General features: G+C 45.7%; 1 protein-coding gene across 1 annotated transcript; it reads left to right on the top strand.

The window, feature by feature from the left end:
• Window positions 1-1312: 1312 nt before the first annotated feature.
• SH2D4A (SH2 domain containing 4A) lies at window positions 1313-10631 on the top strand. Its single transcript, XM_009810452.2, has 9 exons — window positions 1313-1487; window positions 2276-2435; window positions 2969-3128; window positions 5192-5257; window positions 5659-5797; window positions 7056-7272; window positions 7669-7799; window positions 8780-9000; window positions 10539-10631. Exons 1-9 carry the CDS (start codon window positions 1313-1315, stop codon window positions 10629-10631), a joined length of 1362 nt encoding a protein of 453 aa, XP_009808754.2.
• Window positions 10632-15777: the final 5146 nt, after the last annotated feature.

Here is a 15777-nt window from a genome sequence, read left to right as displayed (position 1 = left end):
TGCCATGTCTGTGCCCTTTGTACCTCAACATTACCACCCCACCAACCCCCTTCCTCCCATCTACTGCGCTATGTCTTAGCGTGCTTGTTCCTTAGACTCCCAGGACTTGTGCAGAAGCAGAAATAATCCCACTAGCTTCATTTCCTTGTAGCCTGCTGGCAACATTTCCCAAGAGTTTGTCCAGAAAGCCCCTGCCGCCCCTGCCCAGCCAGCCACCCTGCTCTGGTCTTGCACTTCATACACAGCTGTCAGACTCCCTGTGTCACCAAAAGCGCTGCCAACCAACCTCCTGATCTCCCCCAATCCAGATAAGATAAGCAAAAGAGTTGGTTTCAAGGTCTTTAGTTCACATCTCTCATTTTCTTATTTGGCACCTTCCCAAGTGACAGGAGAGCTCCCAGTTTTTCGGTGAAACCCCTGTTGTAAATGTAAATCCACAGGCACAAAGCATAGCTGTGTGTCTGTTACTACCTGCCGGCATCCACCAGACACGACCTGGCATCCCGGGCAGGAACAGGGGTGCTCCTTCTCCCCATCTGCTTCATCCTGTCATGGGATGTCCCATGCCAGGCTCACCGCGTGGGCAAGGTGCCTCAGCAAGATGCGTCAGACCGGGAGCTGCTTCAGCTCCTCAGCTGCTGACCATCCAAGTTGTCTTTCTCCAAACCAGCTGCACTACTTGTGCTCCTTTGATTTGCCATGAGGCTACCTTTGATGAATGGGAGCACCCCAAAATTCCCACTCCCACCCCAAAAGCAGAGCCGAAAGCCCTCCCCACCTTTCTTTGGTAAAAAGAGACAGGTTGCGCTTTTGATCATCAAAGTTTTCCTCTTTGGAAGGAGGAGGAGCCGCTTAGTCATGGGTTCATTGATTCCCTGCCTAGCAGGAATGTTTGCTTGGGCACAGCCAAGCCACACCTCTGATGACTGTAACAGGCAGCTCGCTCTCTCTTTTGATATACTATCAGCTGGGTTTATCAGAGTATCAATGCAACCTCCCCACTCCAGGACTTGTCCCTTCTGGCCAGCTCACCCTGGAGAGCGGGCAGGGGCTGCGTGGGAGCTGAGCTCACCTCTTATTTCAAGGAATCTTAACAGCAGGGTTTAAGCTACTTATTTACTTTTTTGGTCTCTGCAGGAAGTCTGAGCTAAAAAAAAAAAAAAAAAAAAAAGACAGAAGTATAATTACTCTGGCACGTCTGCATTCCTGCTCCAGGCTCAGGCGGGGAGGGACTCTTTCTTGTCAGAGCCAGGAAGAGGATCTGATCCCTGGAGATCATCGCCACAAACGTGTGTAACTGAAACCTGCAGCCATGCTGAAACAGATATTATCGGACATGTACATCGATCCTGACCTGCTGGCAGAACTCAGCGAGGAGCAGAAGCAGATCCTCTTCTTCAAGATGAGGCAGGAACAGATCAGACGGTGGGAGGAAAGAGAAGCTGCTGAGGACAAGGCTTCAGCAAAGAAGCCACTGCTGAGAAAAGGTAAGTCTCTGCCTGCCGGCTGCTTCCCCCTCTGACACAGATCTGGCCAAGTCAGCTGCTCCCTAGAAATAGGAGGAAATGTGTCCTTAGAGTAATTTCTTCTCCCAGGGACATATCATCGTCATATTTCCAAACCGTAACTAAACCCACCTGCGATGGGGTAGTTTTGGCTGGGCATGCAACGGTTTTACTCCCTGGCCCAGACACTCTGTCCTTGACCAAATTGCTCAACTCCCTTAGCTGGGAAGACAGGGCTTACTTGCCCCCAGGAGATGCATCTCATTCAGTTTCCCACTAAATGGGGCCTCTGAATCTGTCTATAAAATAACCATGGACTTGAACGTCTGCCCGGGGGCACCAGATCTACAGGGGGTTTTCCCACTGTGCCTTTAAACCTGAAGTCCCCTTGCCAGGATTAGACAGCATGCTGGCTGCTAGGAAGATAGCCCTCTTCTCCCAGCTCTTCCCCACGTGCTCTGTTTGCAGGTAGTTCACCCTCACACAGTTTGGGGAGGGCGGTGGCAAGGAATTAAAGCAAGAAAGGAAACAGTGGTGAGTCTTCTCCCTTGCCCCCAACTCACAGATGCCTCCTTCACTGACCTGGCTTCAGTACCGTGAAACAAAATGGGAGGTGCACGCTGCGTCCCAGTTGAGCTTTCCCCATGTACGGCTTCTTTTGGAGAGGCTCTGCCATCGGCAGCAGCCGGGAGGGCACAGCAGGCGGAACGCAGGCCCTGCACAAAGCCGCCGAGCAAAAAGCATTTGCCAAAGAGCTGCTTCTTTTCCAGCCAATGGGAAGTCGGTGACATGGAAGCTCGGCGCTGACAATGATGTCTGGGTCTGGGTGATGGGTGAGCATCCTTCAGATAAATCATACGCGGCCATCTGTGAAGAGATCCAGGCACAAAGGGCAAAGCGGTTAGCGAGAGAGCAAGGCAAGGAGGGCAGGTAAGCACCCTTCAGCTGGAGGACTTGGTGGGCAGACATGGAGGAGAAGGCATTTCTAGGGACCCAGAGGCTGGAGTCTTTTCTGTAGGGGCTGTGGTTACCACTGTCACTCACACTCAACTTGTGGGCAAAAGGGGCAGGCAAAGGTTGGCTTTCTGCGAGGACACACCACGCTGGCAGAGACCAGCTCCAGCCTGAGGTTTGCCCCAGCTCATCGAGCCTCCCGTGATACGGCTCCTGCGCAGTATCCTCTGCAGACCACAGGAAATGCTAACTCTGTTATTGCAGCAGGTCATGAGTCTGGATTGCACTGATTCACCGACGGGTGCCCGTGTACAGCAGGACGACAGTTACTCACCACGAGCCATTAATTTAATCATTCCACCTACCTGGTTTGGAGATATGATAGCTGCCTGCACATACCTTGCTTCATCGCAGCACTGCTCTGCTCACATGCAGCTTCCTCGCAAGATGCTCAGAGAGCAGAAAGTGACTCCCTGGGGTTCCTAAGTCCTCTCTCTCTTGCATTTCAGAGAGACTGACACTTCTGTAACACGGTCTCTACATCCACAACCAGGAGTCCTGGGTGAGACAGATCTTCACGGGAATAAAAAAAGCACTGTGGAGGAAAAGAAGGAAGATGGGAGAAAAACTGCTGCTGCTACAACAGGGAAAAGCCAGGAGCTCACAAAGGTAGTTTTCCCCCTTTTCTTCATAACTATCAGAAACATGTGCTCTGAGATCTAGGAAGTGCAGCAAATTCTGGTTGCTGTAAATAGAAATTTGAAGAAGGAAAATAAGCCAGCTAACTGTTAAGGCTTTTCTTCTGTAGTCAGAGAAGAAGCCATGCTGTTACATCCTTCCTTAGCACTCGGGAGGTCCGAGTGCTATTCTCATCTGCTTTGTACCAACAGATAAGTTACTCTGGATTCCTTTGCTTCCATTCTCTGTGGGTAAAACAAGGGTCGCAGTACTTTCCCTCCTGCTCTGTGGCTGGTTTGGATGGTTTTTGGGGCAAGACCAGGGAGGCTATCCCAGGGTCTGTACATGCAAGGCCACAGCCCTCAGACAAATCATCTACTTGTATAAAAGAACAGATGAAGATAATTTTACCAGCATCCTCTGACATGCATATTTTAGATTGTTCTTTTTTTTTTGTTTCTTCTAAAATAGTTAGAAAATAGCTTATGACCTTGACAGCACAGGACAACATCAAATGCAGTAACTACAGTGTCTGCTTTGCTGTGGTGTTTCATTACAGAAATATTTTTCTCCAGCAATAAAGACATTTCTACTTTTTAACTGGCTACAAAAAGCCATTTGCAGAGAACTGAGAAAAAGATGAGTTAAATTAACTACCCATGAAACCAAAGTTGAACAGAAGGAAGAGAACACCCTGCCAGTGTAATGGGAGAAGTCCAATTTCATTCAGCAGAGTTTTCATTCAGACTTTTGCTGCTAACTTGTTTGAATGTGTATTCTTTTATTATACGGCCACTCCATATTTCAGTATGAAAAGCATGATAACTGAAGGTTGGGTTTTGGCAAAGCGCCTCTCCCGCTGCTACCAAAATACTGAAGGGAATTTGGAGCGGCTGTCTCGTTTATCAAAAGCCTCTGAGTCACACGGCGTTTTTCATAGCACTGTTTGCTGAAGTTGAGCAACTATGTGGGAGAATTTTTTTTTCTTTTCAAAGGAAGCTATTACTCACAGCTAACAAAAAAAAAAAAGGGCAAAAAAACCCCAACCAAAAATACCACCACCACCAAAAAAAATGTAAACCCCTTCCAAACTCTTGCATGTGGAAATAGAGGGGGGGTTGTATTTTTTGTTTTCTGTCATTATATTATTAGTAATTTTTCCCAGGTTTCTGGGGCTTTTGCTATTAGAAGGAGGGATCCAGACGGAAGACCCCTGTTGCATTTTCTAGGCCTGGAAAGGGGCTTTTCCTCACCTCTCTTGTTAAAGTGCTTTCTTTTTTATCAGTTCCCATTTAACCTGAGGGATCCGGGCATTGTGCTTTGTCTGCTGCTGGGGAGGTGACCTAAGAAAACAAGCTGCTTCACACACATTTGAAGTTCCTAGTTCCCTGTCAAGGAGAGGGAATTTGGAAAGCCATGTTCATATTAAATATTAGCCAAGTAGGTGATGGAGATAAAACAAAGCGTGTCCTTGGTAAGCGGGGTAGTACAGTTAACTCATTACTCACTGTGCTGTGGGAGGCAGCCTGTGTCCAACGGGGAGGTGGGTGGGTGTTTGCTCAAAGACAAGTCTAACTGTTCCTCTTCAAGGGCAGGTCTCAGCTGGTGACTGCTGCCAGGGTAGCTAGACTGGTTTGCAGGGAAGAGCGAACATGAGATATGCAGCTAGCTGGGTCAGTTTGACGAGCAGGGGTTTGCAGCACCCCAGCCACAGCAGCAAACAAGCACAGGCAGGTAAAGCTGTGGACGGCCGGTTCTGCTAGGGTTTGCTTTAGAGGGAGGGAGGGAAGGGACTGCTCCCTGGGAGCACTTGGGAGCACCGCTTAGTGCATAGAGGCACGCTTATGACAATCCTGACACCTCTGAGTTCTCCTCCTGTGGCATATTAGGCTTAATATGATGAAAAAAAACCCCAATGTTTGTCAGAGAAGGCTGGCAAAACTTCTTAACAAAAATGTCATATCACTGCTTCTGCATTAAACACCTATTGCTCAAAAAAAGAGCAATGATCCTAACGCTGCATTTATTTCTCACCACTCTTTTCCTCTGCCCAGAGGGAAACCAGAGATGTTCACCAGATGCTGGCAGACTGCCACGTGAGGAAGCGTGGCTTCCAACAGGTAAGTGGCAACCTAGGATGCTCCTAACATATTGAGTGGGGCCCAGACTTTATCCTAGAGTCCCAGAGCCTCATCTGACCCAAGAACGTTCTCACCTCTTGGACCAGTTTTATCCAGCATTGCCTTGCTCCTTATATACGGTGTGACAATTTGGAGATGATACAAAGCAGGCCACGCTGGCAGACTGGGGACCAGCACAGGGAGATGCTCCTGATGATTTCTGGTAGACCGTTTTCCCTTTCTTCCTCTGTTGTCACCTGCAGTAAAGACAGAGGGTCTGTACGTTGTTGAAGTCGGAGGGATTCACAATAAAGAATGGAGTTTCCAGTATTTCAAGGCTAGCTAAAAAGCAGGGTTAAAACTAGCCTGGAACAAAGCTGAACATACTGTTTCTTTAATAGATGAAGGAAGCACAGAGGAGACATTCAGGAGAAGAGACCACAGCCCCCCAGGAAGCAATACCACAGAGCCACCCCAGCTCGGAGAGCCAGAGGACGCTGCAGAAATCGGATGAGAATGAGCCTGAATGGCAGGAATCCTGTAAGATCTTAGGATGACCTTTTCCTATGGGGCTTGAGAAATCCTAGGGCTCTGTGGGATCATCTCAATCCTTCTCCTGCCATGCTGGAACTGAATAATCAGTCGGTGGGTGGAGAGTACTATCAAGAAATACAGTGCTGCATTATCAGAAATATTTCTGGGTCCACACGGCATTGAGACTAGAGCTGGGCAGGGAAACGGGAAATTTTTCCTACAGATACTATATTAAAACAAGCAACAAATAGGAACCATGGGAGTATAGCCAGGATAATTAATTTTAAACTAGAAGCTGTCCTTTCATAGTACTTTGCAGTAACCTTCGCTCTTGAGGACAAGGATAACAGGTGACAGGGACTAACTAAAAAGGGCTTCCCTGTCATCCAAGCACAATCCCACCTGAGCAGAGCCCTGCTGCACCGTCTCATGTAATGAATCCCAACGGCAGGAAGGAAAACAGCAAGCAGTATGAGACTTGCAGTAGCATCCATCACTGCTGCCAAATACTTCCTGAAGGAGAACCTGATGCATTTTTTTTTTTTTCCCCAGTTCCTTCCCTACTGCTCAGTAGATGGCAATGCTGTACTACCAATTGTTTCCACTTCAGGCCAGGGGTTCTATTTTTCTAACTGATAAAAAAAAAAAATCTGAAATTGATTACAAAAGCAAGGAAACATCTAGCCTAACTCAGACCAGCCGGAGAGCTGGTTACTCCTACAGACTCCAGGATGAGCTGGACCTAGACAATCAAGGCAGTTTTACAGGAAAAAAACCCAAAACCCAAAAAAACCCAGCCAAGTTCTCCACTTTCCATAACAGTTTCAGGAAGACTCACCTCCCACCCTCAAAAAATGATCAGCACTTTCAAATCCTTTAAAGGATTGATTTGGGGTCATTTCAGCAGCTTTTATTCCGTACCTCCTCTCCCCCACCAGCTCACTTGAAAGGCACTACAGAAATCCATGTCTGAACCAGGAGTCAGCATCCGAAACAAAACTAAGTAGTCTCCAAGTACAAAGAGACCTGATGCCCAGAAAGAACCCAGATTTTTAATCTCTTGTAGGAATAAAAACTAGACCCTGTTAAGTAGCAGATGCCCAAAAGTGATGGGAGACATGTGGCAAATGGTCTCACAACTGAGTGCATCTTTCACCTTGTGAAACGGGTTAATCCTCCACTTCAAGCAGGAAGATGGCCAAAGGGCAGCAAGCTTAAAACTTGCCTGCTTGTTCGCTCCTGTAGGACTCCTTTTTTGTTCCAGTGCGGAAATCCAAGGTAGCAGATGAGAAGAGACGCTCCCTTGCACGGCAAGCCAGGGACGACTACAGGAGGCTTTCACTGCAGGGCATCCACAGAGGGAAGCAGGCAGCTATTTCCAAGGGTGCCACAGCAGGTGATCGGCGACCACTCCAATATCCACCTCTCCCCCCCAAGCCTAAACTTCTACCTCCTGCAATGGCAAATGGGAGAGCTATTAGGTAAGGAAACCCCTGTGCACTGTGGAGGGGTGAAGGGATGAGATTTTTTCTCCTCTAGCATGGGATGGTTGAGATGGGAATGGTTAGCTCTCCTCCTCCTGCAGAGGAGACACCCTGCGGGGAAAAATACAGAGCCTGTGCTATATACCAGCCTAGGGTGTGATAAGGCTTATTTGTCCACCCCTGGAGGGTAACAGGTTTATTTGGTAGAGTGTCCTAAGCCTGGAGTGCATACATCCTCTATGCTAGGTGTCCATGTAATATTGCTGACAGCTGCACTAGTGTAAGCCTTCTGCTCAGGGCTGTTCTTAACACCCTGAACAAAAGGTAGGTCCTGCCAAGGACTCAGAAGCTGTTGCTTGAACCTGATGCACAAACCACAGTCTTTTCTGACAGGAAAAAGGGAATCCAAAGGACAATCTCCAATTCTACCGAAGAAAGCATCATCAAGTGGTTCAAGGAGGAGCAATTCCCTCTCCGAGCCGGCTATCAGAAAACCACGGACACGATAGCACCTTGGTTCCACGGTGAGTCCTGAGCGTTTCTGCCCCAACCCAACTCTTTCAGGAGTTGTTTCTGCTAACGTGGCTGCTGCCACAGGCTGGGCCCAGGAGCTTTTCGAAGGTGGCTAGGTTTTCCATTTTAAATACCTATGAATGTAGTTTAAATTCCTTTAGCATTATGACAAAGGGCAAGCTAAAGTGTTAGAACAGAGGCGAGATCTTCAAAATACCCTATACCTCTGTGCCACCCCTGCTTCCCTGTACTGGATGCATGGTCATCTCAGCAACTGTTTGGTTCAGGGTGAGAGATATTTGGGCACACCTCATCCCACTCATCCTTGGCCCTAAGTCATTCTCCTTCCATACATGCTCATAATCTGTCACCTTTCCGTCCCATTTCTAATGGGTCATCATGACCCCATCCATGTCCTTTCCTTTGGAAACCCCTTCGATCTGAAACTGCAGCAACAAAAGCGTTATCCTCTTGTAACTGGGCTTTCAACGCTTGCATGGCTTTCTGACAAGACCTATGATCAGTGTCTGCACAGCCCTGCTATACTGGAATCAACATACAACACACTGCAATGCTGTTCTCTCTCGTAACACAGAAACTGTCCTTTTTAGCCCTGCACATTTATCATTCATAATCGGCCGAGTCTGGAACAGTTAGCATAAAGCACAGTTAGCACGTGGCCATGGTCTGTTACTAGCAATGGCAGTACTGCTCTTCCTGGGCTACTGGGCAAGAAAACAATGCCAGGGATGGAAGTGCCATGGACCGGTTTTAGAGCAGTGAAGCAGATTTCTTGTATTTAAAAGACGTGTGGATGAGGCGCTTAGGGACATGGTTTAGCGGTGGACTTGGTAGCGTTAGGTTTACAGTTGGGCTTGATGATCTTAAAGGTCTTTTCCAACCTAAATGATTCTATGATTCTATGAACTGTTCCATCCAGTCCTGCACAAATGTTTTTCTCCCTTCAGTTTTGTGTTTTGATTTTGAACAGGTATCCTAACCTCTAAGAAAGCAGAGGAACTTCTGAATAAAACAGTACCGGGGAGTTTTCTAGTCCGGGTCAGTGAGAAAATCAAAGGCTACGTGCTCTCCTATCGGTCTGTGGAAGGATGTAAACACTTCCTTATTGATGCCTCCAGTGATTCCTACAGCTTCCTTGGAGTGGACCAACTACAACATTCAACGCTGGCTGACCTTGTAGACTACCACAAGGTGAACATCTAGCAATGCATTCATTAACTTTTTGTTTAATTGCTTCAGGGCACTTCAAAATAAGAAAGAATAGATTCAGTTTTTTTAAAGCAGGTAACCAGACCTATTTTAGCTGCCGTTGGTTATCCCGTGTGCTGCTCCAGAAGGGTATGCCAGCCTGATGGGTACATCTCAGGCAACCTAACACAGGTCAAACACCTTAGACCTGACTCACTCCCCATCAAGTGCGCAGAACACCTTGCACACAGGGCTCAAGTTACTTACACGCTGTTTAGTAGGAATGCTGATAAGGTGAGAGTGACAGCATACTCACACAGACTCCTCTTTTTTGGATTCTCTCCCTGGTTGTGGGGTCCCGGCAAGTTAGGTAAGCAGAAAATCCTGCTTGTCTCCAGCTTCAGCATGAAAGAAAACAAGATATCTTTATAATCCCAAAGCAGGCAAGGTGTGATACTGAGCAAAGACAAAAAATAGAAGGGAAGGAAGAAGGTTGGCAGGTTCTTACAACATCAACAGCAGTGTTTACTAGCACTGACTGCAGTTACATGGGCTCCAAGGAGGGCCAGATGGATTGTTCATTCCTTTACTGTAAGATCTGCCCAGGGACAGGACAATCATTTTGCCTAAAGGTTCATTTAAAATCCGTGTTTCTTTTAAATAAGTGCCTAGCCTAATACAGACATGGCTAAACAAAATTGGACATGAGGAAAACATCTATGTACATTTGCTATATGGAGCTCTACCTGAGTTACCTGAACTTGCTTCTTGCATGGGTTTCACAGTTCAGGCTGAAATTGTTGAAAGCAGGAGCTATACGGCTATTGGTACCAGAGCCAGAGGATTTAAAGCCTGGCTATGCATATCCAGATTAAAGACAGAGCCATGCCCACAGTCTGCAAAGAATCCTACAGACCCCCTGCACTACAGCAGACATGGGCAGGGTGAACCCACTCTGCTGAAGTGCTCTAGTGGGTTCTGCTTATCACCCACCGGCTGACCGCGAAAGAAGGCAAGTTCCCACCATGCATCCGCTGCTAGGGTGGAGAACGAGATGGGAAGCAGAGACTGTACTGTCGGGGAATTCTTTTGTTAGAACAGGGCTTGCCTGAGCAGAGGGCATGTGCTCACTCCAGGATCCACCCTCGTCCCTCCCACAAACGTGGCCAGGAGCATGGTCCACAACCACCCCGTCCTGCTTACCTGCATGCTGCACAGTCCTCGCTCCAGTGCTTCCTAGGCAGGGCAGCATTTCACACCGTAGAAGCTGCGGTTGCCTACGAGACGAGCACAGCTCTTTCTGAGAACTGCCAGAGTCGTGTCACTGGGTTACTGCACCAAGCACAGGCATTGTTTTATGAAGACAGATATCAGCCATGTGGGTCCTTCCCCGAGTTCCCCAGGGCACTAAGCTGTATCACACAGCGGGATGAACAAATCCACACTGTAACAGAGGCAGGGAGACTGCTGTCCACCCCATGATGCCATGACAGGTAGGGCTTGTTTGAAAGGCGGTGTTTAATCATATTCTACATCAACAGGACGAACCCATCACTTCCTTGGGGAAGGAGCTGTTGCTTTACCCCTGTGGCCAAGAGGACCAAGAACCAGATTACATCTCTCTCTTTGAGTGAACCTCCCGGTCTCGCTGTGCAGCCCCATGCTTGTATTCACAAAGACTGAACTTCAAACTAGAACTGCTGCTGCTTACCTGAATCAGTTGCCATAAGTGCCTCTATTTTATGTCCTTCACAACAAAGCAGTGGGAGGATAAGTACTGTTATGGCCTTGTTGCATCAACTGAGTTAAAGGATGCATCAGTCCAGCAAGCTGCAAAACACCTGGATGTATCCTGCACAATGGAGTGAATGAGGTGATAAAGTAATCAGTTGAACAGGGAGACACTGCCATATATTTCAGTGGGTTTTTTCAGATTTCCTGAGGGACTTCGGTATTCGAGCTGCCTTTTGTTCTTCAATGCAAGGTTGTGTGCCATCTGGGAAATGGATTAGTATCTACAGTTGAATGAGATCATACCTTCCTGAAGGCACAAAACAACTTGGAGAGGTGAATCGGTCTTGAGATAATAATTTGCATAATGTGAAGCTTAATCCTGTAAAATGCTGTGCCCTGGGAATCAAGGGTGTTCAAGCCAAACATCCAAGCAAACCCTCGGTGCCTTTCAGCGAAAGGTGTTCACTGTGAAGAGGGATTTTCATGAAGAGTGCATTTTTTTTAACTCCTTTAGCATCTGAATATAGAACCTCACTTTTTTAACCTGTATTTAAAACCCACACTGGCCTTTCTGCATAGAGAGGGATTAACCTTTTGAAAGGGAAAGGAGAAGGGATACAGAAATTTGTATGAAAGACTACCACATGCACAGAGCCTAACAAAATGTAAGAAGCAGCGCCTATATCAGTATTAGTACAGTTTACAGAAGAGTGTTTGCCAGTAAAGAACACTGTTTTCCAAAATGGAGCTATTTATTGTGTCCAGATTACTGAGATGCATCTGGTGTAAACGTTAACATAGAACTTGTTCTTTCAACGTAACGTTCTCTCTTTGTATCTGTTACACTGCTCTTTAAAAACGTAATTCATAATATTGGGGGAGAGGCTGGACAGAATCACATAACAAATTAATCCTCACCCAGATTCCCTCATGCTGTTGCACATGACAAACTGTACAGCTGAGGGTTGTGGTGTCAATCTGCTCACATCCTATTTTAGAGATGCAATCCTCAAATAGTGAACAAGAGTCAATCTTGTTTCAGTTATTTACCTGTTCCCTTCGTTCTGTTGGATCAGGGCTACTCTGCTTAACTTGAGGAAGCAGTTGAAAACTGCATTTTGCAGAATACAGATTAAAAGAAATTGTTGTAATCATCAGGTCTTAAAACTTACAACCATGCTGATAGGTGGTTTCCATACAAGGAAAGAGGGGATAACGGCACTCCAGTTACAGCAGGTTTAACTTGCTAGAGGTAAAGCCTTAATGTAAAGTGAAATTCTGAAAGTAAAAACACTCTGGCAGGGCAAATGTCTTAAGGAGCTTCTTGAGCACTATATCACATGTATCAAAGAGATATCAACATAATCTGCATGACAGGGGGTGCTAGATTATTTGTAGGGAAAAAAAAAATCCCTCCTTCCCTCTTCATGAACTGTTTCTTTCGAAAACTATGGCCAAAATGAAACATCATCCAGAGATCCTAGAGAAAAGTTACCATCTGTTCTCATATGAGTGAAGAACATGCCATAGCTGTTGTCCTGCTGGAGACAAATCACAAAGTGTTTTGTATACCTACGGGCTGGTAAAGACAGGGGACAGAGTCTCCTTTAAAAAGGCAGTTTGAGAGGCAGGGCATTAACTTGTAGAAATAAGGTGCGGGCTGATCTGGCATGAACACAGCAGGACTGTAGGACAGCAGGACATGATCAATTTTAGCTCTAAGATCTATAGTGGAACACCTCAGGGTTTGATCTGCTGACAGTAGCTTCACATACTTTTATATTATAACTACTTATTTGCAAATGTTGGCTCAGTAGAGCCCAGGAAAAGCCACTATCAGTGTTCACACCCACCATACATGTTTGAGAATCATGCCTCAGTTTTTGGAAGACTCCCGGCTTCACCTGTCTGCTGTGAGGGAAGAAACCTGAGGTTTTACACCTACACATTTAGATTACTGCACTGACTGCAAAGGCAGCACCCTTGCCAGAACAGATTCCCTCAAGACTGGCTCTTCTATTGCTCTGAAATCTAGTTAGCCTGAAGGTCTGTGGAGCAAGGATGACTTGCAGCAGTCAGGAATCAAGGGTGCTGGCTTGTCTTGGGGAGCTTCTCTGTAGAATCTTTCTTTCTTTGAGGGATGCTGTGCAAAGATTACAAGAGTAGTCACATTTAAAAATTGCTTGCTGGAGAGATCATGACACCTGGAAAGATACGGCAATTTGGTTTACCCCATGCCTCTATGTCTTTAGCCAGAGAGTGCAACAGTCGTCAAAAATTAAAGCAAGGAGTGCCCATATGGCCTCCCCGTCTACACAGGGAGGCCTCTATTCCCTCCCCAACTAAGATCCAGTCAGTGGCCATTCTGAGAAAGATCACAAGCCATTTCTGGGACAAGGAAGGTAGAGAACTGCCTGGCAAAAGCTACAGTTCTGTTGGCTGCTCTCTTTGGATTTAATCTTTTTCTAACTGGTCTGGAAGACCTGTTACAGCTCCACTTGGCTCACAGAAACATAGCTAACAGCAGCTTCCGTTTCTCATGTTGTTCTTCACCCCTCATATCAGTGCCGTCTCCACCTTTAAGAGAGCCCTGCCAGAATTCTGCTGTGATTAGATTCTCCTGCACATCACTGAGGTGGCCAATGACTGCGGGCTGGCTCTCTCCATCATTGATTCAATCTCACCTCTTGCCAAACTGGCTTCTGCAGCCAGGGAACAGGAACTGCATTATTCCAGAAAGTATTATTCCTGGTAGGAGGAACAACATCTCTGTGGAAGAGGACAAGCAAGAGAATCACAAAGGTGCTATTTAAAAACATACCTTGGGAAACACTGAGAGGGGCTGGATGATGTGCTTGCTAAGGTACCCAAAGTGTTGAATTTACAGGTGCCCAGTGCTTAGAATTAGAGACTAATATAGGTTTGAAGGGACCTTTGGAGATCATCTGGTCTAGCCTTGCTCTACAAGTGTGGCCAACCTCAAAGTTACATTAAGTCACTGAGGGCTTATGGAAACCTAAGTGAAGATAATGAAAAAACCATCATAGAAATAAGTTAAGGCTAGGCTTGAGGCAGGTTATGGTTATGAAACTTCCATAATATACATCACCCAGTTTCAAATTCAGGTTAAGTGGGACTGTAGGAACAACTATCACCTTGGAGCAGCTCAGTTACCATAGCTCTCATATGCATTCAACAAGCCATGCCTGTCTCCTCCTACTGCATAATATTTGTAAAGTTACTCCATCAAAACAAAGCCCTTTATAAACAATTTATCATGGTTTTGGGGAACAAAAAAGTTCTTTGGAGGACCTACTTGAGTTATTGCTGAAGTTTTTATGGTAAGTGATGTATTTGGGGGTTGGGTTTTTTAAGCATACGGAGTTTCCATTCTTTTTGTACTTCTGCAGTGGTTTTGGACATTTGGTGTTTTGCAAGGGAAGTGCAATGCAGATCATTTGCATCCAACAAAAGACAAACATGTAACATGTAAACATGTGTCAAGGGAAGAGGTACTTACAGTAGCATGGTCGCTGCAGATTCTGTATGCAATGCTTTCAAAGGAGGTTCGTAAGTGTTTTTCCTGTCGCCCAGTGGCACGACAAATAGCGTTCTATTCATTGTTCACTGCTATCTTGCATATTTCTTCCCCTAGCTTTAACAATCCAAAAACCAAATTAGAATCTGGTTTCAGACTGCCTGGAATGAATCTGAAGCTATAAAACAAAGAGACCACTTGGAGAAACAGCATTTAGGTAAGCCAATGGGATTTCCAAGCCCATGCAGTTTTTGTTGGCTAGGGTATATTAAAATGATAAACAGAAGTCAGCATTAAAAGAAAATGCTTTACAAGAGCAGTAACTCATGCTTTCAACAGTTTTAGGCAACTGAAAAAAAAATCTATTAAGAAGGAGACTAATTTTCAGGATGAACCAAATTTATGATAAGAGAATTTGCAGGGTCCAGTAATCCATCACAAAAATTTATTTTGTTAATTACAAAAAGCTTGCTATGCCCTGGGCAAGATTCTATATTTGGTTTAGAAGGAATACTTTGGTATAAGGTCAGAAAATGTTCATCAATTTTGGTATCTGACATTCAGAGTTTAAAGCCTCCTGCTAAATCAGTACTGCAAGTTGATATGTATTTCCTTTTCTTCAGCATGGTAAAGCTTCTGCCTTCCAGCACCCAGGTCGTGTAGAAAAATCACTTCACTTATCTGAACCCAGTTCCCATCCACAGGAAACACAGATCTGCAGAACATTTTCCAAGCGCTGGAAGGCTGTACTATTTCCTAGTAAGGCTAGAAATAGAAAACCTGAAGTATGACAAAATAATTCCCAAGCAAAACCAACTTCATTTAAAAATAAATCTTGAGATACTTACAGTATTCTAAAGCAGAAATACACGATCTGATTCATGTGATACAGACATGGCTCATTGCTTTTCATTCACTGTCCACAGAAGAGAACAAACACTACCCTCCTGCGTTTTTGAAACATCACACTTGACAGCTAAGGCTTTCTCTTTCTGAATTTTAGATGCCTCTTGTCTCTGAATGAACTGGGAATACCCTGTTAGTGCACTGCTGCTGTCCCCCCTGCCCCCCGGCCCAGGCCCTTAAGGGAAAAAGATTTTTGGTCACTCCAGCTTAACCGTTGTTAACAATCAGATGTCCTTCTTAGAGCCGGAGCTCTGTACTTATTCAAAAATAGCCCTTTTTAGATATGTCAGGTTAGATGTAGATAATAACTCATTATTATTGGCCCACCAAAGGGTCAATCCTTTAAATAACTGTACACATCTTACAAACATTTCAACGGAAGAGCACATCCATTTGTTATGGTGAATACCACACTGGCATTTATGTAATGTTCATTGTCTCCATGACCTTGAATCTCATCAAGTGTTCAAGTCTCCCCCAGAAGCAAGAGCTGAACAGTCAGGCTAATGGAGTACGTAAAAGCCCTATTAAGAAAAAAAAAATCCAGAAGAAAGGAGGACAAGCACTTTCCCTCATCTTCTTTTGCTGCCATCCTGCTGAAA

Source organism: Gavia stellata, chromosome 5 (genome assembly GCF_030936135.1).
Source record: "Gavia stellata isolate bGavSte3 chromosome 5, bGavSte3.hap2, whole genome shotgun sequence".
NCBI lineage: Eukaryota > Metazoa > Chordata > Aves > Gaviiformes > Gaviidae > Gavia > Gavia stellata.
The sequence above is the reverse complement of the archived record's forward strand: the minus strand, read 5'-3'. Positions and strand labels throughout refer to the sequence as shown.

What these genes read in the sequence shown, in the direction of transcription:
- SH2D4A (XM_009810452.2), top strand. Translation starts at nt 1,313, where the DNA reads ATGCTGAAACAGATATTATCGGACATGTACATCGATCCTGACCTGCTG. An exon ending in GCCTGAATGGCAGGAATCCT is followed by an intron (nt 5,798 to 7,055) that starts GTAAGATCTTAG and finishes TTTTTGTTCCAG; the next exon opens with TGCGGAAATCCAAGGTAGCA. An exon ending in ACCTTGTAGACTACCACAAG is followed by an intron (nt 9,001 to 10,538) that starts GTGAACATCTAG and finishes CTACATCAACAG; the next exon opens with GACGAACCCATCACTTCCTT.